The sequence below is a fragment of the Paramisgurnus dabryanus genome, chromosome 17 (genome assembly GCF_030506205.2).
Source record: "Paramisgurnus dabryanus chromosome 17, PD_genome_1.1, whole genome shotgun sequence".
NCBI classification, from domain to species: domain Eukaryota; kingdom Metazoa; phylum Chordata; class Actinopteri; order Cypriniformes; family Cobitidae; genus Paramisgurnus; species Paramisgurnus dabryanus.
In genome coordinates, this window is record NC_133353.1 from 17,500,099 (window position 1) to 17,525,415 (window position 25,317).

General features: G+C 43.1%; 1 protein-coding gene across 1 annotated transcript; it reads left to right on the forward strand.

The window, feature by feature from the left end:
- The first annotated feature begins 311 nt into the window (after positions 1 to 311).
- Positions 312 to 2,451, forward strand: LOC135778412 (uncharacterized). The gene is made up of 6 exons (XM_065288851.1): positions 312 to 546; positions 963 to 1,056; positions 1,399 to 1,496; positions 1,634 to 1,747; positions 2,072 to 2,256; positions 2,362 to 2,451. Exons 1-6 carry the CDS (start codon positions 357 to 359, stop codon positions 2,449 to 2,451), a joined length of 771 nt encoding a protein of 256 aa, XP_065144923.1. The 5' UTR covers positions 312 to 356.
- The last annotated feature ends 22,866 nt before the right edge of the window (positions 2,452 to 25,317 follow it).

A 25,317-nucleotide genomic window follows, 5' to 3' on the forward strand; every position in this document is an offset into this window, starting at 1 on the left:
ACATGGATCACAATGGGGTGTAAGTTGTACCCCTGGGGTGTAAGAGGTGCCCAAAAGTGCCCCAATGAAAAGTCAATGGGGCAAAATCCCATAGACTTACCATTGCAAAAATTTTGACGGGTCATAGGTTCGAGCCAGGATTTCATAGAAACATGTGGGTTACTAAATTTGAAGAGGGTGCTAGACTCTGTAAGGACGTCCCCCACAATGGGGTGTAAGGTTACCATAGCAACCATTTTGGGCACCCTAGCAACCTATAGACCCCTTCACGGTTTACGTCACAGAAGAATTCGCGGTTCGCACTGCGCATGTCGGGGTCAGAACGGTCATTTCCATCTAGTTGAGTTTCGTCAAGGATGCCTACTTGTTGCGTCGTCGGATGTGAAAATCGCACCAGCTCTGGAGTTAATTTTTTTAGGATTCCTGCAGGATCTCATCCATTTCAAAAGAATAGACGAAATCTGTGGCTGCGAGCAATTAAACGTGCAGATTGGGACAATGCAAAGGTTAAAGAGGCTCGTGTTTGTAGTGCTCACTTCATTTCAGGTAAGTCATCATTTATCAGACCTGTTAGATTAAACTAGGAAGCCTGGATTATATGAACAGTTTTCTATACACTAGCGTATAACGTTATGATATGCAGGTTAATAGTTTTGCAAATGTCATGGACCTGTTGCATGCTACAGACGTAACTTAGCCAGCTGCTAGTAGTTAGCCGTAGGCTAGCGCCAACATTGTGTCAACAATGGTAGGTTAAGCCATGGTAAGTAAACAAATGTCTTTTGTAAACTGTAGACTGATTTAATAGGTAAATGAAGTTTGATATTTGCCATTAATTGTGAACTGTGGCATGCTACAGACTTATCAGGTAGCAGACTAGCTTTACATTGTGATTTAACTATGACAACATTAACGTTAGATCGCCTTTTAATCACTGCGTGCGCCGTTCTTTTTTTCTGTAGGAGAGGCGTCACTTGATTCCAGTAGTCCTGACTTTGTTCCCTCATTGTTTGTGTACAAAAAACAAACGCAGATACCTCAGGCAAAAATGGAAAGGTACGAATAAAAAATTACCTATAAGGCTTGTGTTTCTCTCTTGCAACATCCATAAATCTAGCGCATTTTTCTAGACCACCTAATACTAATACTAGTACTAATACTAGTCTAATACTTATCAAAATCTCTTTGATATCTGTTTATAATTAAAAAGATTACAGTTACAGTATTAAATTCCTTGTTCAGATAAATTCATTAATTTAATGTAAATTCTATGATAATACTTCAGTATCACAGCAATATTATGCAGGGCTAGTTTAACTAGATAATGAATAATTAGTAGATAACTAATAATTAAATATTTTCATAAGGCATTGATTGTTCCTTTTTGTTTTCCTTTAGGTATCACAGGAAAATGAAGAGAGATGAATACCCTAAAATGCAACCTGCTCCTTCCACGGCTGAAATGGAACAAGACTGTCCCATTGATCATTGCAATGGTATGAATAATCTTTTGAATACAAAGCTAAAACTAATGCAGTCTCGTGCACCAGTCCTGTGGTACCAAAAGATACACTCTTCAAAGTTTTTGTCCTTTTTCACTAAACGTCTGTATGTCTGTTTTTTTCTGTTCAAGATGAGGAGGAAGCTGAAGTGAACCACCCAGTGTCGAGTATTGAGGTAAGTCACCAAGCCCTTCCTCTAGAGGACCAATTGTTGATGGTCTTGATGAAATTAAGGATGGGCCTCAGTAACACTGATCTAGCATATAGATTTCATGTAACACCAAGCACTGTATCAAATATTTATCGGATGTGGATCTCTGTTATGTCTGTGGTCCTCAAGCCATTAATTAAATGGCCAAATAAGGGAGCTATACTTAAAAATATGCCCAAAATGTTCAAACGACACTTCAAAAAATGTCGCTGCATAATAGACTGCACAGAGATCTTTATAGCCCGACCTAGTAATTTGACGGCAAGGGCCCAGACCTGGTCTAACTATAAGCACAATAATACAGTAAAATATTTGATCGCCATCACTCCTGCTGGGGCAATTTCGTTTTTGTCTCCAGGGTGGGGTGGACGGGTTTCTGATAAACAGATCACCAAAGAGTCAGGTTTCCTGGAACTGTTGGAGCCTATGGATGAGGTTTTAGCTGATAGGGGATTTTTAATACGGGATGAGCTTGCAGCAATTGGTGCCACTCTTCGTATCCCTCATTTTACTAAAGGGAAAAAGCAACTGTCTGCAGGAGAAGTAGACACATCCAGACAACTATCTCGGGTTAGGATTCATGTTGAACGTGTCATTGGTCGGTGGAAAAATTTTAAGATTTTACAAACTGTTATTCCTGTGTCTCAGGTTGATATGCTAGATGATGTAGTGATTGTGTGCGCTGCACTAACAAACCTCTGTAAAAGTGTGGTTCCCAAAGGCAGAATTTCCAAATAAGTCATTCATTTGAAATGTTTAAAGGAGTAGTCCACTTTAAAGATGGGCCCCATTGACTTTTCATAGTAGAAAAAAATACTATGGTAAAGTCAGTGGGCCCCATCTTTAAAGTGGACTACTCCTTTAATGATTAATGCTATTTTGCTTTTGTATATTGTCAAAATATATAACATTGTTTCTGGTTATGTTCCATTAAAAAAAATCATATTATGGAATAGTGTAACAATTACTGTCACTTGTTTTATTTAATCTAACACATATGAAATTGTAAAGAAACAATAACAAATGCATCTGTATACAAACAACAAAATGCATTCTCCAAAAATTTTTTTACAGAATACATAAATTAAATGGTAGCTTCTGCCATTGGCAAAGAAAACAGTTATTTGTTTTGACATTCACTGCATAACCAAGTTGCTGACTTCCTTTTGATCCTTGCACAGCTGTAATGGAAGTGGCAATCGCATCTGGCACAGTTAATCATTTTCCCGAAATCTGGCCTTTCACATATTTTGCAGACTGACCGTACCCGCAAGGAAGGGTCATGCCTTCTTGTTAAGATCTCAGGCAACACAGTTGAAATGAAGGCATGTTGAGCCTTTGACAAATTCTCCTGCAGAAACTCTGTGTTTTTAAGGATGCGTTGCACTATAACCTCATTTCTCGTCCACAGCACAAAGTCACAGTAGCTTACGTCACTTACAAACATATGTAGTTGGGTTTGGTAGTAGTATGGGTGTGAATTCTTCAAATTGAAAGACTTGTCCAGGCAAAACTGCCTGTCCTCTGTGCTTCCCTGAAGACCATCACGGTATTTGTAAGGACACTTAATTTCTACCAAACCTTGGCCACAACAGGTACATCTTACCATGCCATCTGGTGATGATCCGAGGTGTGGCTCAGAAGGCCGCACAACTAGGCCACAGGAACTTACACTGAAGTCTTGATGTTTTTTGACCATAAGGGCAGTGTAGGCTTGTCTAGCAGTTTCCTCCATGGACTTACCCCAGAGAACAGATGGGACATTTAGCTGTGTGTGGTTGTACTGCATAATCTCACTCAGATAGGTGTTGCTAATATTGTCAGCTGTAGCCACATTATAAAACCTAGTACTTGTAATTCGACCAGCCCTGTGGGTTTGCCAATCCTTTGAGTTTGACTGTTGTCGTGTAACAAATTCCAGCCTTTCACACTGATTCAGTTGTAGTTTATTCTTCAGTCTGTGAAATGTGTCCTCACTTTTCACCTGCAATTTTTGTGGTGAGAGTTCCCTGAGTGTTTCATCAAATAAAGCAATCAAGGGCTCGGGTAGGTTTGAGTGTTCCTCTGTATCAGTATCGGATGCAGTGTCTGTATCACTGTTATCTAGACTTGTCAGTACTGCAGCACCAGGGGATATAATCTGCAACTCTTGGATGTCATCATCTGTCAACACTGGGGAATAGACAATTATGTCACTATAGAACATTTACAACAGTATATCCACATTACATAACAACGACAACATTTTTTTGTCTAAAGCCTAATAATATATAATTTTAGATGGTTAGTGCACTAAAACTAGATACTCTCATTTTCAGAATGTTGGGATTTACACATAATCTAACTACCTGTAAGATGGCTGTAGAACAAACTTGATCCTTATGGGACATTACAATGTCCAAAAAAAACCTCAGGAAGAGTAAAGAAAATAAACTAAATTAACTTTGGCTAAAGGAATCTTATCTATGCTCTGTCATTGATTACATGCCTTTGGCTCTGGTGGTGACACTAGACCTACTCCTGACAGTTTCTGGAAGTTGCCTGTCTAGCTTGCCTGTCCTCTTTGGTTTGTGGAAGCTGATTTTCCTTAATGGACATGGATCAACTTCTTTCCTGCTCAAGTCTTTCCACATACACTCTCCAGAAGTGACTGCTGGTTTCTCTGTCCATCCCATTCTAGCACAGATTTCAATTTTGAATAAAATTGCAGCTGCATGACTGCAGCATGACCCAAGCCTGAAATTAAATTACATATAATTTAAATTTACATGTCAAACCATTATTCTTTTCACAAGACATTTTTTAAGATGTCAAATGTTTGGTGTTCCTAGAGTATGTATGTGAAGTTGTAGCTCAAAATACCATAGGCTAGAGATAATTTATTGTAACATGTTAAAATTGCCACTTTGTAGGTGTGAGAAAAAATTTGTCATTTTGTGTGTGTCCTTTAAAATGCAAATGAACTGATCTCTACACTAAATGGCAGTGAAGTGCTTGGATAGTGCAGATTAAGGGGTGGTATTATCCCCTTCTGACATCACAAGGGGAGCCAAATATCAATTACCTATTTTTCATGCTTGCAGAGAATGGTTTGCCAATACTAAGTTAATAGGTTGAGCTTTATCACATTGTCTAGGTTGATAGAAGCACTGGGAACCCAATTATAGCACTTAAACATGGAAAAAGTCAGATTTTCATGATATGTCCCCTTTAACACTTGCTCTCAGCAAATTTGGGCACACTAAAAACTACATACTACTAACATGCCTACAATGAAATAAGATAAAAGTTCTATGTACGTGTTGCTAATCGTGTTTTGTGTGTCTTAAAGGGGCCATGGCATGAAAATTAGACTTTTTCCATGTGTAAGTGCTATAATAGGCTTTATGCACAGCTGCACTACTTCCTGAACTTCCTGCCAGCTTCTTGTTTCCTGTCTGCCATTATTGGACAAACTGATTAATCCAGGTGTGCCTGACCTCAGTAGTCACAACAACAATAATCAGACACACCTGGATTAATCAGTTTGTCTAATAATGGAAGACAGGAAACTAGCAGCTGGCTGAAGTTCAGGAAGTAGTGCAGCTTGGCATAAAGCCTATTGGGTCCCCAGTGCTTCTATCAACCTAGAAAATGTGAAAGATCAACACAGTTACTTAGTTTTGGTAAACCATTCTCTACAAGCATATACAAAAATAGGTCGTTGAAATTTGGCCCTCTTTATGATGTCATAAGGAGCTCATATTAGAATAATACCGCCCCCTTAATCTGCACTATCCAATCACAGCATTGCCATTTAGTGCAGAGAAAAGAGAGAGAGAGAGAGAGAAACATATTTCACAGCACAATTGAGTTTCAATTGCAAGAAACCACCATCATTGTGATCAGTGTCTGCACTTCATTAGCTCGTTTGCATATTAAAAGACACACCCAAAATGGCACATTTTTGCACACAACAACAAAGTGTCAATTTTAAAATGTTATAATAAATTATCTATATGGTATTTTGAGCTAAAATGTCACATATGTGCTCTGGGGACACAAAAGATTTATTTGATTTATTTTTAATCTTAAAAAAGTTTTGTGCCATGGCACCTTTAATGACATGTATTTATTTTCTCTGACCTCATCACGCACTGACGCGATTTTCACGCATCTCCGCGATAACAGGTAAAATTATAGACACAAGTTTACTTTACCGTAGGTAAGGTGACGAGGCAGGGTACAAGTGATTAGTAGTCGTGACACAGTAAGGACAATTTTCTCACACGAAAGAATAATGGATTAACGACGATACTAACGAATGATGGATTAACTGGCTCTGTCAGAAATAAAAAGCAGTCTATGTGTGGAGGCTACACGTGTTATTGAGGCACAGCGGAGAAAAGGTAAGGTAGCAGCGACTGGGCTTGTGTTGAACTGAGAGCAAATGCAATGAAGTTTAATAGTAGGTGTATATGTATTGTATTAGTGCAACAGTGTTTTCTTGAGCAGGGGTTTTCAAACCTGTCCTGGAGGACCACTTGTACTGCACATTTAGTATGTTTCCGTTTTGTGACACACACATCATTCAGTTGTCAACACAACCAGTTCAGGGGTCTCATTTATAACGCGTGCTTAACTTTACCCACAAAATGGGGCTGGAAATGTGCGTAGGACAGTTCCCACGCAAAGTTCGTGATCTGTAAAAAACTAACTCATGTACTCGTGTACACAAACTTGCAGGTGAACTGTGCTTTATAAGGGGGGCTTTGCTTTGTTTTATAAGTCTTAATATTTTTTGGCTTTGTGCGGACATAGACTTTTAGTAAGGACTTTTTTTGCAGTCTTCACTAATGTGTGTCTAATGGAGACATGTAAAGTTTGCACTACTAGTGGTCGTCCAGGAGCGGTTTAAAAACTACAGTACAACCGTCTCCATTGATAAATACCTACCCTGCCATGCAGGTGCAATTTGCAGTATGGATGTAGCCTTCCCGCTTGTTGATCACAACCCAGGCTTGGTACATAGAGGTTTTTTTCCCTTGGCGCTGGCTCGGTAAAACCTCCGCTTTTAAAACACAAAAGTTATCATCTATATCACTATATAACACCGCCTGGACATGCCCACAGACTACGTAATTATACGCGTCTAGCGATTTGTAGGCTCTTAGTTTTTCACGAGTGTAAACACTCGGCTTGTCCACCAGATAGCTGTATATAGCGGGCCAGTGAATATCTGGCCACTTGCTAACGTTTTCTTCCCACTCTGTTAGGAGCTCGGGGTCAGGCAGACAATACCCATTAGCTAAAACAAGTTTATTATGGTACTGTTCCTGGTCCTGTGGTGATAAAGACAGTGCATACCGTGACAGAACTTGCCGCTCTATTAGCCGCGCCATTTTTCTGACCCCAAGCTGCGCGCGCATCCAACCTAGGCGTTCGATGTTTACAAACATTGAAGGGGTCTATACCATAGACTGCCATTATAAAATGCCCGGATGGATATCTTTGCACCACAGTGTCATAGAGACATGGGGGTGGGCTCATTTTACTCAGGCATCCAATCAGTCTCTCAGGATCCTTACAGACTTACTAAGCCACGCCCCTAGCAACCACTTTTGAGCACCCTAGCAACATAAAATACAAACAGTTATATCTCGGCATCAGAACATCGTAGAGACACGGGGGTTGGACCGTTTTACTTGTGACTAGGGGTGTAACAATTGGGCACATCATTGGCCACTCCCAAGCCACGCCCCTAGCAACCAAATTTGAGCACCCTAGCAACCGAATAAACAAAGCCTTATATCTCCGCATCAGAACATCGTAGAGACACGGGGTTTGGACCGTTTTACTTGTGACTCGGAGTGTAATCACTGGGCACATCATTGGCCACTCCCAAGCCACGCCCCTAGCAACCAAATACAGTACCCTAGCAACAGAGTAAACAAAGCCTTATATCTCCGCATCAGAACATCGTAGAGACACGGGGTTTGGACCGTTTTACTTGTGACTCGGAGTGTAATCACTGGGCACATAATTGGCCACTCCCAAGCCACGCCCCTAGCAACCAAATACAGTACCCTAGCAACAGAGTAAACAAAGCCTTATATCTCCGCATCAGAACATCGTAGAGACACGGGGGTTGGACCGTTTTACTTGTGACTCGGAGTGTAATCACTGGGCACATCATTGGCCACTCCCAAGCCACGCCCCTAGCAACCAAATACAGTACCCTAGCAACAGAGTAAACAAAGCCTTATATCTCCACATCAGAACATCGTAGAGACATGGGGGTTGGACCGTTTGACTCATGACTCGGAGGGTAATCACTAGTGGATGCCATTTTTTTCCCTAGCAACCAAATACAGTACCCTAGCAACAGAGTAAACAAAGCTTTATATCTCCGCATCAGAACATCGTAGAGACATGGGGTTTGGACCGTTTGACTCGTGACTCGGAGGGTAATCACTAGTGGATGCCATTTTTTTCCCTAGCAACCAAATACAGTACCCTAGCAACAGAGTAAACAAAGCCTTATATCTCCGCATCAGAACATCGTAGAGACACGGGGGTTGGACCGTTTGACTCATGACTCGGAGGGTAATCACTAGTGGATGCAATTTTTTTCCCTAGCAACCAAATACAGTACCCTACCAACAGAGTAAACAAAGCCTTATATCTCCGCATCAGAACATCGTAGAGACACGGGGGTTGGACCGTTTGACTCGTGACTCGGAGGGTAATCACTAGTGGATGCCATTTTTTTCCCTAGCAACCAAATACAGTACCCTAGCAACAGAGTAAACAAAGCCTTATATCTCCGCATCAGAACATCGTAGAGACACGGGGTTTGGACCGTTTGACTCGTGACTCGGAGTGTAATCACTAGTGGATGCCAATTTTCTCCCTAGCAACCAAATACATTACCCTAGCAACAGAGTAAACAAAGCCTTTTATCTCCACATCAGAACATCGCAGAGACACGGGGGTTGGACCGTTTGACTCGTATCTCGGAGTGTAATCACTAGTGGATGCCAATTTTTTCCCTAGCAACCAAATACAGTACCCTAGCAACAGAGTAAACAAAGCCTTATATCTCTGCATCAGAACATCGTAGAGACACGGGGGTTGGACCGTTTTACTTTTGGCTTGGAGTATAATCATAAATTGTCCCCTGAAATTTGCCACGGCAAGCACCACTCACATTTTCTTCAGGAAATGTACCTATCTAGTTATTATTATGTTGGCTTGAGAAAGCCAACATACTGTTGTTGCACTTAAACTTATTATGTTGGCTTGAGAAAGCCAACATACTGTTGTTGCACTTAAACTTATTATTATTCCCTCTTCTTTTCTTCTGAGACTAAAATTTCTAACTCTAACTCGTCCTAGAGCTTTCAAGCTACAGCCATCAAACTTTGGACAGACTTTCGGTCTGATCTGACGAGGTGTGCTATATCTTTTCTAACTGATGGGACCTTCCGAATTCCTAAACGGGGCGCTGAAACACCCCAAAATTTCCATTGACTTAACATTGAGACAAACTTTGACGGGTCAAAGCTGCGAGTGAGAAACTTGTAGAAACTTGTGGCTTACCACATTTAAGGAGGCTGACAGGCTGTGTAAGAACATACCTCACAATGGGGTGTAAGCTGTACCCCTGGGGTGTAAGAGGCCCCCAAACTTTCCCATTGACTTATAATGGGGCAGGAAACATGCCCATAAAAGGGAATAAAAGCGTCCCAGATGGAATATCTTCACTTTAGAGGGTCTTAGAGACATGGGGGTGGGCTCATTTTACTCAAGCATCCAATCAGTCTCTTAGGATCACCCCAGAGCTATTAAGCCACGCCCCTAGCAACAATTTTGGGTACCCTAGCAACATCTCCCATAGACTACCATTATAAAAAGCCCAGATGGATATCTTTGCACCAGAGTGTCATAGAGACATAGGGGTGGGCTCATTTTACTCAGGCATCCAATCAGTCTCTTAGGATTCTTATTGAGGTATTAAGCCACGCCCCTAGCAACAAAATATGAAGACCCTAGCAACATAATAAACAAAGCCTTATATCTCTGGATCTGAACATCGTAGAGACACAGGGGTTGGACCGTTTTACTTGTGGCTTGAAGTGTAATCATTATGGGATGCCAATGTTCTCCCTAGCAACCAAACTTAGTACCCTAGCAACGGAATAAACAAAGCCTTATATAATCATGCTAACTTCATGCTAGCTTCATGCTAATCATGCTAACTTCATGCTAGCTTCATGCTAATCATGCTAACTTCATGCTAGCTTCATGCTAATCATGCTAACTTCATGCTAATCATGCTAGCATCATGCTAGCTTCATGCTAACTTCATGCTCATCATGCTAGCTTCATGCTAGCATCATGCTAGCTTCATGCTAATCATGCTAGCATCATGCTAGCTTTATGCTAATCATGCTAAAATCATGCTAGCTTCATGCTAATCATGCTAGCATCATGCTAGCTTCATGTTAATCATGCTAGCATCATGCTAGCTTCATGCTAATCATGCTAGCATCATGCTAGCTTCATGCTAATCATGCTACCATCATGCTAGCTTCATGCTAATCATGCTAGCATCATGCTAGCTTCATGCTAGCTTCATGATAATCATGCTAGCTTCATGCTAGCTTCATGCTAATCATGCTAGCATCATGCTAGCTTCATGCTAATCATGCTAACATCATGCTAGCTTCATGCTAATCATGCTAGCATCATGCTAGCTTCATGCTAATCATGCTAACATCATGCTAGCTTCATGCTAATCATGCTAACATCATGCTAGCTTCATGCTAATCATGCTAACATCATGCTAGCTTCATGCTAATCATGCTAGCATCATGCTAGCTTCATGCTAATCATGTTAGCATCATGCTAGCTTCATGCTAATCATGCTAGCATCTTGCTAGCTTCATGCTAATCATGTTAGCATCATGCTAGCTTCATGTTAATCATGCTAACATCATGTTAGCTTCATGCTAATCATGTTAACATCATGCTAGCTTCATGCAAATCATGCTAGCATCATGCTAGCTTCATGCAAATCATGCTAGCATCATGCTAGCTTCATGCTAATCATGCTAGCATCATGCTAGCTTCATGCTAATCATGCTAACTTCATGCTAATCATGCTAGCATCATGCTAGCTTCATGCTAATCATGCTAACATCATGCTAGCTTCATGCTAATCATGCTAGCTTCATGCGAATCATGCTAGCTTCATGCTAATCATGCTAGCATCATGCTAATCATGCTAACATCATGCTAGCTTCATGGTAAATCATGCTACCTTCATACTTAAACATACTAACAGCCAGATAGCCTACTAAACTAAACTTATGTCAAACCGTTTTAAACGTTCAGGCTACGCTTTCTCAAGCCAACATAAAGTTTGTCTTCAAACTTTACTATCTAGTTATTATTATTATTCTTTTTCTTCTGAGACTAAAATTTCTAACTCTAACTCGTCCTAGAGCTTTCAAGCTACAGCCATCAAACTTTGGACAGACTTTCGGTCTGATCTGACGAGGTGTGCTATATCTTTTCTAACTGATGGGACCTTCCGAATTCCTAAACGGGGCGCTGAAACACCCCAAAATTTCCATTGACTTAACATTGAGACAAACTTTGACGGGTCATAGCTGCGAGTGAGAAACTTGTAGAAACTTGTGGCTTACCACATTTAAGGAGGCTGACAGGCTGTGTAAGAACATACCTCACAATGGGGTGTAAGCTGTACCCCTGGGGTGTAAGAGGCCCCCAAAATTTCCCATTGACTTATAATGGGGCAGGAAACATGCCCATAAAAGGGAATAAAAGCGTCCCAGATGGAATATCTTCACTTTAGAGTGTCTTAGAGACATGGGGGTGGGCTCATTTTACTCAAGCATCCAATCAGTCTCTTAGGATCACCCCAGAGCTATTAAGCCACGCCCCTAGCAACAATTTTGGGTACCCTAGCAACATCTCCCATAGACTACCATTATAAAAAGCCCAGATGGATATCTTTGCACCAGAGTGTCATAGAGACATAGGGGTGGGCTCATTTTACTCAGGCATCCAATCAGTCTCTTAGGATTCTTATTGAGGTATTAAGCCACGCCCCTAGCAACAGAAAATGAAGACCCTAGCAACATAATAAACAAAGCCTTATATCTCTGGATCTGAACATCGTAGAGACACAGGGGTTGGACCGTTTTACTTGTGGCTTGAAGTGTAATCATTATGGGATGCCAATTTTCTCCCTAGCAACCAAACTTAGTACCCTAGCAACGGAATAAACAAAGCCTTATATCTCCGCTTCAGAACATCATAGAGACACGGGGGTTGGACCGTTTTACTTGTGGCTTGAAGTGTGATCATTATGGGATGCCAATTTTCTCCCTAGCAACCAAACTTAGTACCCTAGCAACGGAATAAACAAAGCCTCATATCTCTGCATCAGAAAATTGTAGAGACACTGGGGTTGGACCGTTTTACTTGTGGCTTGAAGTGTGATCATTATGGGATGCCAATTTTCTCCCTAGCAACCAAACTTAGTACCCTAGTAACGGAATAAACAAAGCCTTATATCTCCGCATCAGAACATTGTAGAGACACGGGGGTTGGACCGTTTTACTTGTGGCTTGAAGGGTGATCATTATGGGATGCCAATTTTCTCCCTAGCAACCAAACTTAGTACCCTAGCAACGCAATACATGTTAGCTTCATGCTAGCTTCCTGCTAATCATGCTAGCTTCATGCTAGCTTCATGCTAATCATGCTAGCTTCATGCTAATCATGCTAACTTCATGCTAGCTTCATGCTAATCATGCTAACTTCATGCTAGCTTCATGCCAATCATGCTAACATCATGCTAGCTTCATGCTAATCATGCTAGCATCATGCTAATCATGCTAGCATCATGCTAGCTTCATGCTAACTTCATGCTAATCATGCTAGCTTCATGCTAGCTTCATGCTAATCATGCTAGCATCATGCTAGCTTCATGCTAATCATGCTAGCATCATGCTAGCTTCATGCTAATCATGCTAGCATCATGCTAGCTTCATGCTAATCATGCTAGCATCATGTTAGCTTCATGCTAATCATGCTAACATCATGCTAGCTTCATGCTAATCATGCTAGCATCATGTTAGCTTCATGCTAATCATGTTAGCATCATGCTAGCTTCATGCTAATCATGCTAGCATCATGCTAGCTTCATGCTAATCATGCTAGCATCATGCTAGCTTCATGCTAATCATGTTAGCATCATGCTAGCTTCATGCTAATCATGCTAGCATCATGCTAGCTTCATGCTAATCATGCTAGCATCATGCTAACTTCATGCTAATCATGCTAGCATCATGCTAGCTTCATGCTAATCATGCTAGCATCATGCTAGCTTCATGCTAATCATGCTAACTTCATGCTAATCATGCTAGCTTCATGCTAATCATGCTAACTTCATGCTAATCATGCTAGCATCATGCTACCTTCATGCTAATCATGCTACCTTCATGCTACCTTCATGCTAATCATGCTAGCATCATGCTAACTTCATGTTAATCATGCTAGCATCATGCTAGCTTCATGCTAATCATGCTAGCTTCATGCTAATCATGCTAACTTCATGCTAATCATGCTAGCATCATGCTAGCTTCATGCTAATCATGCTAGCATCATGCTAGCTTCATGCTAATCATGCTAACATCATGCTAGCTTCATGGTAAATCATGCTACCTTCATATTTAAACATACTAACAGCCAGATAGCCTACTAAACTAAACTTATGTCAAACCGTTTTAAACGTTCAGGCTACGCTTTCTCAAGCCAACATAAAGTTTGTCTTCAAACTTTACTATCTAGTTAGTGGTGCTTGCATTTATGCAAGGCATCACTATTATTATTGCTCATACTTATTATTAGTGGTGCTTGCATTTATGCAAAGCATCACTATTACTATCTTGCATACTTATTATTATTATTATTATTATTATTATTCTTTTTCTGGACACTTTTTCGGCGCGTAACTCGTCCCGCACGCTTTGTCGTAGACCCATAAATTAGGGCTCAAATCGACCGGCTTATTGAGGAGAGGTGTGCTATGACTTTTATAAGCGATCGGGTGCAGGATTTCCGAAAGGGGGGCGAAAAACCACCCAAAAAATCCCATTGACTTAACATTGCGCCCAACTTTGACGAGTCATAGCTCCGCTCGAGGATTTTGTAGAAACATGTGGGTTACAACATTTGAAGAGGGTGGTAGGCTCTGTAAGAACATGGATCACAATGGGGTGTAAGTTGTACCCCTGGGGTGTAAGAGGTGCCCAAAAGTGCCCCAATGAAAAGTCAATGGGGCAAAATCCCATAGACTTACCATTGCAAAAATTTTGACGGGTCATAGGTCCGAGCCAGGATTTCATAGAAAAATGTGGGTTACTAAATTTGAAGAGGGTGCTAGACTCTGTCAGGACGTCCCCCACAATGGGGTGTAAGGTTACCATAGCAACCATTTTGGGCACCCTAGCAACCTATACCATAGACTGCCATTATAAAATGCCCGGATGGATATCTTTGCACCACAGTGTCATAGAGACATGGGGGTGGGCTCATTTTACTCAGGCATCCAATCAGTCTCTCAGGATCCTTACAGACTTACTAAGCCACGCCCCTAGCAACCACTTTTGAGCACCCTAGCAACATAAAATACAAACAGTTATATCTCGGCATCAGAAAATCGTAGAGACACGGGGGTTGGACCGTTTTACTTGTGACTAGGGGTGTAACAATTGGGCACATCATTGGCCACTCCCAAGCCACGCCCCTAGCAACCAAATTTGAGCACCCTAGCAACCGAATAAACAAAGCCTTATATCTCCGCATCAGAACATCGTAGAGACACGGGGTTTGGACCGTTTTACTTGTGACTCGGAGTGTAATCACTGGGCACATCATTGGCCACTCCCAAGCCACGCCCCTAGCAACCAAATACAGTACCCTAGCAACAGAGTAAACAAAGCCTTATATCTCCGCATCAGAACATCGTAGAGACACGGGGGTTGGACCGTTTTACTTGTGACTCGGAGTGTAATCACTGGGCACATCATTGGCCACTCCCAAGCCACGCCCCTAGCAACCAAATACAGTACCCTAGCAACAGAGTAAACAAAGCCTTATATCTCCGCATCAGAACATCGTAGAGACACGGGGGTTGGACCGTTTTACTTGTGACTCGGAGTGTAATCACTGGGCACATCATTGGCCACTCCCAAGCCACGCCCCTAGCAACCAAATACAGTACCCTAGCAACAGAGTAAACAAAGCCTTATATCTCCGCATCAGAACATCGTAGAGACACGGGGGTTGGACCGTTTTACTTGTGACTCGGAGTGTAATCACTGGGCACATAATTGTCCACTCCCAAGCCACGCCCCTAGCAACCAAATACAGTACCCTAGCAACAGAGTAAACAAAGCCTTATATCTCCGCATCGGAACATCGTAGAGACACGGGGGTTGGACCGTTTTACTTGTGACTCGGAGTGTAATCACTGGGCACATAATTGGCCACTCCCAAGCCACGCCCCTAGCAACCAAATACAGTACCCTAGCAACAGAGTAAACAAAGCCTTATATCTCCGCATCAGAACATCGTAGAGACACGGGGGTTGGACCGTTTTACTTGTGACTCGGAGTGTAATCACTGGGCACATCATTGGCCACTCCCAAGCCACGCCCCTAGCAACCAAATACAGTACCCTAGCAACAGAGTAAACAAAGCCTTATATCTCCACATCAGAACATCGTAGAGACATGGGGGTTGGACCGTTTGACTCATGACTCGGAGGGTAATCACTAGTGGATGCCATTTTTTTCCCTAGCAACCAAATACAGTACCCTAGCAACAGAGTAAACAAAGCCTTATATCTCCGCATCAGAACATCTTAGAGACATGGGGTTTGGACCGTTTGACTCGTGACTCGGAGGGTAATCACTAGTGGATGCCATTTTTTTCCCTAGCAACCAAATACAGTACCCTAGCAACAGAGTAAACAAAGCCTTATATCTCCGCATCAGAACATCGTAGAGACACGGGGGTTGGACCGTTTGACTCATGACTCGGAGGGTAATCACTAGTGGATGCAATTTTTTTCCCTAGCAACCAAATACAGTACCCTAGCAACAGAGTAAACAAAGCCTTATATCTCCGCATCAGAACATCGTAGAGACACGGGGGTTGGACCGTTTGACTCATGACTCGGAGGGTAATCACTAGTGGATGCAATTTTTTTCCCTAGCAACCAAATACAGTACCCTAGCAACATAGTAAACAAAGCCTTATATCTCCACATCAGAACATCGTAGAGACACGGGGGTTGGACCGTTTGACTCGTGACTCGGAGGGTAATCACTAGTGGATGCCAATTTTCTCCCTAGCAACCAAATACATTACCCTAGCAACAGAGTAAACAAAGCCTTTTATCTCCACATCAGAACATCGCAGAGACACGGGGGTTGGACCGTTTGACTCGTATCTCGGGGTGTAATCACTAGTGGATGCCAATTTTTTCCCTAGCAACCAAATACAGTACCCTAGCAACAGAGTAAACAAAGCCTTATATCTCCGCATCAGAACATCGTAGAGACACTGGGGTTTGACCGTTTGACTCGTGACTCGGAGTGTAATCACTAGTGGATGCCAATTTTCTCCCTAGCAACCAAATACAGTACCCTAGCAACCGAATAAACAAAGCCTTATATCTTCGCATCAGAATATCGTAGAGACATGTGGGTTGAATTGTTTTACTTTTGGCTTGGAGTATAATCATATATTGTCCCCCGAAATTTGCCACGGCAAGCACCACTTCACATTTTCTTCAGGAAATGTACCTATCTAGTTAGTGGTGCTTGCATTTATGCAAAGCATCACTATTATTATTGCTCAAAGATATTATTATTATTCTTCTTTTTCTGGACACTTTTTCGGCGCGTAACTCGTCCCGCACGCTTTGTCGTAGACCCATAAATTAGGGCTCAAATCGACCGGCTTATTGAGGAGAGGTGTGCTATGACTTTTATAAGCGATCGGGTGCAGGATTTCCGAAAGGGGGGCGAAAAACCACCCAAAAAATCCCATTGACTTAACATTGCGCCCAACTTTGACGAGTCATAGCTCCGCTCGAGGATTTTGTAGAAACATGTGGGTTACAACATTTGAAGAGGGTGGTAGGCTCTGTAAGAACATGGATCACAATGGGGTGTAAGTTGTACCCCTGGGGTGTAAGAGGTGCCCAAAAGTGCCCCAATGAAAAGTCAATGGGGCAAAATCCCATAGACTTACATTGCAAAAATTTTGACGGGTCATAGGTCCGAGCCAGGATTTCATAGAAACATGTGGGTTACTAAATTTGAAGAGGGTGCTAGACTCTGTCAGGACGTCCCCCACAATGGGGTGTAAGGTTACCATAGCAACCATTTTGGGCACCCTAGCAACCTATACCATAGACTGCCATTATAAAATGCCCGGATGGATATCTTTGCACCACAGTGTCATAGAGACATGGGGGTGGGCTCATTTTACTCAGGCATCCAATCAGTCTCTCAGGATCCTTACAGACTTACTAAGCCACGCCCCTAGCAACCACTTTTGAGCACCCTAGCAACATAAAATACAAACAGTTATATCTCGGCATCAGAACATCGTAGAGACACGGGGGTTGGACCGTTTTACTTGTGACTAGGGGTGTAACAATTGGGCACATCATTGGCCACTCCCAAGCCACGCCCCTAGCAACCAAATTTGAGCACCCTAGCAACCGAATAAACAAAGCCTTATATCTCCGCATCAGAACATCGTAGAAACACGGGGTTTGGACCGTTTTACTTGTGACTCGGAGTGTAATCACTGGGCACATAATTGGCCACTCCCAAGCCACGCCCCTAGCAACCAAATACAGTACCCTAGCAACAGAGTAAACAAAGCCTTATATCTCCGCATCAGAACATCGTAGAGACACGGGGGTTGGACCGTTTTACTTGTGACTCGGAGTGTAATCACTGGGCACATCATTGGCCACTCCCAAGCCACGCCCCTAGCAACCAAATACAGTACCTTAGCAACAGAGTAAACAAAGCCTTATATCTCCACATCAGAACATCGTAGAGACACGGGGGTTGGACCGTTTGACTCATGACTCGGAGGGTAATCACTAGTGGATGCAATTTTTTTCCCTAGCAACCAAATACAGTACCCTAGCAACAGAGTAAACAAAGCCTTATATCTCCGCATCAGAACATCGTAGAGACACGGGGGTTGGACCGTTTGACTCGTGACTCGGAGGGTAATCACTAGTGGATGCCATTTTTTTCCCTAGCAACCAAATACAGTACCCTAGCAACAGAGTAAACAAAGCCTTATATCTCCGCATCAGAACATCGTAGAGACACGGGGTTTGGACCGTTTGACTCGTGACTCGGAGGGTAATCACTAGTGGATGCCATTTTTTTCCCTAGCAACCAAATACAGTACCCTAGCAACAGAGTAAACAAAGCCTTATATCTCCGCATCAGAACATCGTAGAGACACGGGGTTTGGACCGTTTGACTCGTAACTCGGAGGGTAATCACTAGTGGATGCCATTGTTTCCCCTAGCAACCAAATACAGTACCCTAGCAACAGAGTAAACAAAGCCTTATATCTCCGCATCAGAACATCGTAGAGACACGGGGTTTGGACCGTTTGACTCGTGACTCAAAGGGTAATCACTAGTGGATGCCATTTTTTTCCCTAGCAACCAAATACAGTACCCTAGCAACAGAGTAAACAAAGCCTTATATCTCTGCATCAGAACATCGTAGAGACATGGGGGTTGGACCGTTTGACTCGTGACTGGAAGTGTAATCACTAGTGGATGCCAATTTTTTCCCTAGCAACCATATACAGTACCCTAGCAACAGAGTAAACAAAGCCTTATATCTCCGCATCAGAACATCGTAGAGACACGGGGGTTGGATCGTTTGACTTTTGGCTTGGAGTATAATCATAAATTGTCCCTTGAAACATGCCACGGCAAGCACCACTCACATTTTCTTCAGGAAATTTACCTATCTAGTTAGTGGTGCTTGCATTTATGCAAGGCATCACTATTATTATTCCCCATACTTATTATTATTATTCTTCTTTTTCTGGACACTTTTTCGGCGCGTAACTCGTCCCGCACGGTTTAACGTAGTCCCATGAAAGAGGGCTCAAATCGACCGGATTATTGAGGAGAGGTGTGCTATGACTTTTATAAGCGATCGGGTGCAGGATTTCTGAAAGGGGGGCGAAAAACCACCCGAAAAATCCCATTGACTTAACATTGCGCCCAACTTTGACGAGTCATAGCTCCGCTCGAGGATTTTATAGAAACATGTGGGTTACAACATTTGAAGAGGGTGGTAGGCTCTCTAAGAACATACATCATAATGGGGTGTAAGTTGTACCCCTGGGGTGTAAGAGGTGCCCAAAAATGCCTAATGAAAAGTCAATGGGGCAAAATCCCATAGACTTAACATTGCAAAAATTTTGACGGGTCATAGGTACGAGTGAGGATTCCTTAGAAACATGTGGGTTACTAAATTTGAAGAGGGTGGTAGACTCTGTAAGAACATGGATCACATTCGGGTGTAAGTTGTACCCCTGGGGTATAAGAGGCACCCGAAAATTCCCATTGACTTATAATGGGGCAGGAAACATGCCCATATAAGGGAATAAAACAGTTCCAGATGGGATATCTTTGGTTTACAGTGTCGTAGAGATAAGTGGGTGGGCTCATTTTACTCGGGCATCCAATCAGTCTCTCAGGATCATCCCAGAGCTATTAAGCCACGCCCCTAGCAACAATTTTGGGCACCCTAGCAACATCTCCCATAGACTGCCATTATAAAATGCCTAGATGGATATCTTTGCACCACAGTGTCAAAGAGACATAGGGGTGGGCTCATTTTACTCAGGCATCCAATCAGTCTCTCAGGATCCTTACATAGGTATTAAGCCACGCCCCTAGCAACCACTTTTGAGCACCCTAGCAACATAAAATTCAAACAGTTATATCTCAGCATCAGAACATCGTAGAGACACGGGGGCTGGACCGTTTGACTCCTGACTTAGAGTGTAATCATTATGGGATGCCAATTTTTTCCCTAGCAACCAAATACAGTACCCTAGCAACAGAGTAAACAAAGCCTTATATCTCCGCACCAGAACATCGTAGAGACACGGGGCTTGGACCGTTTGACTAGTGACTCAGAGTGTAATCATTATGGGATGCCAATTTTTTCCCTAGCAACCAAATACAGTACCCTAGCAACAGAGTAAACAAAGCCTTATATCTCCGCATCAGAACATCGTAGAGACACGGGGGTTGGACCGTTTGACTCGTGACTCGGAGTGTAATCATTATGGGATGCCATTTTTTCCCTAGCAACCAAATACAGTACCCTAGCAACAGAGTAAACAAAGCCTTATATCTCCGCATCAGAACATCGTAGAGACAGGGGGGTTGGACCGTTTGACTCGTGAATCAGAGTGTAATCACTAGTGGATGCCAATTTTTTCCCTAGCAACCAAATACAGTACCCTAGCAACAGTGTAAACAAAGCCTTATATCTCCGCATCAGAACATCGTAGAGACACGGGGGTTGGACCGTTTAACTCGTGAATCAGAGTGTAATCACTAGTGGATGCCAAATTTTTCCATAGCAACCAAATACAGTACCCTAGCAACCGCATAAACAAAGCCTTATATCTCTGCATCAAAACCTCATAGAGACACGGGGGTTGGAACATTTTACTTTTGGGTTGGAGTATAATCATATATTGTCCCGAGAATTTTGCCACGGCAAGCACCACTTCACATTTTCTTCAGGAAATGTACCTATCTAGTTAGTGGTGCTTGCATTTATGCAAGGCATCACTATTATTATTCCCCATACTTATTATTATTATTCTTCTTTTTCTGGACACTTTTTCGGCGCGTAACTCGTCCCGCACGGTTTAACGTAGTCCCATGAAAGAGGGCTCAAATCGACCGGATTATTGAGGAGAGGTGTGCTATGACTTTTATAAGCGATCGGGTGCAGGATTTCTGAAAGGGGGGCGAAAAACCACCCGAAAAATCCCATTGACTTAACATTGCGCCCAACTTTGACGAGTCATAGCTCCGCTCGAGGATTTTATAGAAACATGTGGGTTACAACATTTGAAGAGGGTGGTAGGCTCTCTAAGAACATACATCATAATGGGGTGTAAGTTGTACCCCTGGGGTGTAAGAGGTGCCCAAAAATGCCTAATGAAAAGTCAATGGGGCAAAATCCCATAGACTTACCATTGCAAAAATTTTGACGGGTCATAGGTCCGAGTGAGGATTCCTTAGAAACATGTGGGTTACTAAATTTGAAGAGGGTGGTAGGCTCTGTAAGAACATACATCACATTGGGGTGTAAGTTGTACCCCTGGGGTATAAGAGGCACCCGAAAATTCCCATTGACTTATAATGGGGCAGGAAACATGCCCATATAAGGGAATAAAACAGTTCCAGATGGGATATCTTTGGTTTACTGTGTCAAAGAGACATAGGGGTGGGCTCATTTTACTCAGGCATCCAATCAGTCTCTCAGGATCCTTACATAGGTATTAAGCCACGCCCCTAGCAACCACTTTTGAGCACCCTAGCAACATAAAATTCAAACAGTTATATCTCAGCATCAGAACATCGTAGAGACACGGGGGTTGGACCGTTTGACTCGTGACTCAGAGTGTAATCATTATGGGTTGCCATTTTTTCCCTAGCAACCAAATACAGTACCCTAGCAACAGAGTAAACAAAGCCTTATATCTCCGCATCAGAACATCGTAGAGACACAGGGGCTGGACCGTTTGACTTGTGACTCAGAGTGTAATCATTATGGGATGCCATTTTTTTCCCTAGCAACCAAATAGAGTACCCTAGCAACAGAGTAAACAAAGCCTTATATCTCCGCATCAGAACATCGTAGAGACACAGGGGTTGGACCGTTTGACTCGTGACTCGGAGTGTAATCATTATGGGATGCCATTTTTTTCCCTAGCAACCAAATAGAGTACCCTAGCAACAGAGTAAACAAAGCCTTATATCTCCGCATCAGAACATCGTAGAGACACGGGGGTTGGACCGTTTGACTCGTGACTCGGAGTGTAATCACTATGGGATGCCATTTTTTTCCCTAGCAACCAAATACAGTACCCTAGCAACAGAGTAAACAAAGCCTTATATCTCCGCATCAGAACATCGTAGAGACACAGGGGTTGGACCGTTTGACTCGTGACTCGGAGTGTAATCATTATGGGATGCCAATTTTTTCCCTAGCAACCAAATAGAGTACCCTAACAACAGAGTAAACAAAGCCTTATATCTCCGCATCAGAACATTGTAGGGACACGGGGGTTGGACCGTTTGACTCGTGACTCAGAGTGTAATCATTATGGGATGCCAATTTTTTCCATAGCAACCAAATACAGTACCCTAGCAACAGAGTAAACAAAGCCTTATATCTCCGCATCAGAACATCGTAGAGACACGGGGTTGGTCCGTTTGACTCGTGACTCGGAGTGTAATCATTATGGGATGCCATTTTTTTCCCTAGCAACCAAAAACAGTACCCTAGCAACAGAGTAAACAAAGCCTTATATCTCCGCATCAGAACATCGTAGAGACACGGGGGTTGGACCGTTTGACTCGTGGCTCAGAGTGTAATCATTATGGGGTGCCATTTTTTCCCTAGCAACCAAATACAGTACCCTAGCAACAGAGTAAACAAAGCCTTATATCTCCGCATCAGAACATCGTACAGACACGGGGGTTGGACCGTTTGACTCGTGACTCGGAGTGTAATCATTATGGGATGCCAATTTTTTCCCTAGCAACCAAATACAGTACCCTAGCAACAGAGTAAACAAAGCCTTATATCTCCGCATCAGAACATCGTAGAGACACGGGGGTTGGACCGTTTGACTCGTGACTCAGAGTGTAATCATTATGGGATCCCAATTTTTTCCCTAGCAACCAAATACAGTACCCTAGCAACAGAGTAAACAAAGCCTTATATCTCCGCATCAGAACATCGTACAGACACGGGGGTTGGACCGTTTGACTCGTGACTCGGGGTGTAATCATTATGGTATGCCAATTTTTTCCCTAGCAACCAAATACAGTACCCTAGCAACAGAGTAAACAAAGCCTTATATCTCTGCATCAGAACATCGTAGAGACACGGGGGTTGGACCGTTTTACTTTTGGGTTGGAGTATAATCATATATTGTCCCGAGAATTTTGCCACGGCAAGCACCACTCACATTTTCTTCAGGAAATGTACCTATCTAGTTATTATTATTATTCTTCTTTTTCTGGACACTTTTTCGGCGCGTAACTCGTCCCGCACGCTTTGTCGTAGACCCATAAATTAGGGCTCAAATCGACCGGCTTATTGAGGAGAGGTGTGCTATGACTTTTATAAGCGATCGGGTGCAGGATTTCCGAAAGGGGGGCAAAAAACCACCCAAAAAATCCCATTGACTTAACATTGCGCCCAACTTTGACGAGTCATAGCTCCGCTCGAGGATTTTGTAGAAACATGTGGGTTACAACACTTGAAGAGGGTGGTAGGCTCTGTAAGAACATGGATCACAATGGGGTGTAAGTTGTACCCCTGGGGTGTAAGAGGTGCCCAAAAGTGCCCCAATGAAAAGTCAATGGGGCAAAATCCCATAGACTTACCATTGCAAAAATTTTGACGGGTCATAGGTCCGAGCCAGGATTTCATAGAAACATGTGGGTTACTAAATTTGAAGAGGGTGCTAGACTCTGTCAGGACGTCCCCCACAATGGGGTGTAAGGTTACCATAGCAACCATTTTGGGCACCCTAGCAACCTATACCATAGACTGCCATTATAAAATGCCCGGATGGATATCTTTGCACCACAGTGTCATAGAGACATGGGGGTGGGCTCATTTTACTCAGGCATCCAATCAGTCTCTCAGGATCCTTACAGACTTACTAAGCCACGCCCCTAGCAACCACTTTTGAGCACCCTAGCAACATAAAATACAAACAGTTATATCTCGGCATCAGAACATCGTAGAGACACGGGGGTTGGACCGTTTTACTTGTGACTAGGGGTGTAACAATTGGGCACAACATTGGCCACTCCCAAGCCACGCCCCTATCAACCAAATTTGAGCACCCTAGCAACCGAATAAACAAAGCCTTATATCTCCGCATCAGAACATCGTAGAGACACGGGGTTTGGACCGTTTTACTTGTGACTCGGAGTGTAATCACTGGGCACATAATTGGCCACTCCCAAGCCACGCCCCTAGCAACCAAATACAGTACCCTAGCAACAGAGTAAACAAAGCCTTATATCTCCGCATCAGAACATCGTAGAGACACGGGGGTTGGACCGTTTTACTTGTGACTCGGAGTGTAATCACTGGGCACATAATTGGCCACTCCCAAGCCACGCCCCTAGCAACCAAATACAGTACCCTAGCAACAGAGTAAACAAAGCCTTATATCTCCGCATCAGAACATCGTAGAGACACGGGGGTTGGACCGTTTTACTTGTGACTCGGAGTGTAATCACTGGGCACATCATTGGCCACTCCCAAGCCACGCCCCTAGCAACCAAATACAGTACCCTAGCAACAGAGTAAACAAAGCCTTATATCTCCGCATCAGAACATCGTAGAGACACGGGGGTTGGACCGTTTTATTTGTGACTCGGAGTGTAATCACTGGGCACATAATTGGCCACTCCCAAGCCACGCCCCTAGCAACCAAATACAGTACCCTAGCAACAGAGTAAACAAAGCCTTATATCTCCGCATCAGAACATCGTAGAGACACGGGGGTTGGACCGTTTTACTTGTGACTCGGAGTGTAATCACTGGGCACATCATTGGCCACTCCCAAGCCACGCCCCTAGCAACCAAATACAGTACCCTAGCAACAGAGTAAACAAAGCCTTATATCTCCACATCAGAACATCGTAGAGACACGGGGGTTGGACCGTTTTACTTGTGACTCGGAGTGTAATCACTGGGCACATCATTGTCCACTCCCAAGCCACGCCCCTAGCAACCAAATACAGTACCCTAGCAACAGAGTAAACAAAGCCTTATATCTCCACATCAGAACATCGTAGAGACATGGGGGTTGGACCGTTTGACTCATGACTCGGAGGGTAATCACTAGTGGATGCCATTTTTTTCCCTAGCAACCAAATACAGTACCCTAGCAACAGAGTAAACAAAGCCTTATATCTCCGCATCAGAACATCGTAGAGACATGGGGGTTGGACCGTTTGACTCATGACTCGGAGGGTAATCACTAGTGGATGCAATTTTTTTCCCTAGCAACCAAATACAGTACCCTAGCAACAGAGTAAACAAGGCCTTATATCTCCGCATCAGAACATCGTAGAGACATGGGGTTTGGACCGTTTGACTCGTGACTCGGAGGGTAATCACTAGTGGATGCAATTTTTTTCCCTAGCAACCAAATACAGTACCCTAGCAACAGAGT

What these genes read in the sequence shown, in the direction of transcription:
- LOC135778412 (XM_065288851.1), top strand. Translation starts at nt 357, where the DNA reads ATGCCTACTTGTTGCGTCGTCGGATGTGAAAATCGCACCAGCTCTGGA. An exon ending in TCCCATTGATCATTGCAATG is followed by an intron (nt 1,497 to 1,633) that starts GTATGAATAATC and finishes TTTCTGTTCAAG; the next exon opens with ATGAGGAGGAAGCTGAAGTG. An exon ending in AGCAACTGTCTGCAGGAGAA is followed by an intron (nt 2,257 to 2,361) that starts GTAGACACATCC and finishes CCTGTGTCTCAG; the next exon opens with GTTGATATGCTAGATGATGT.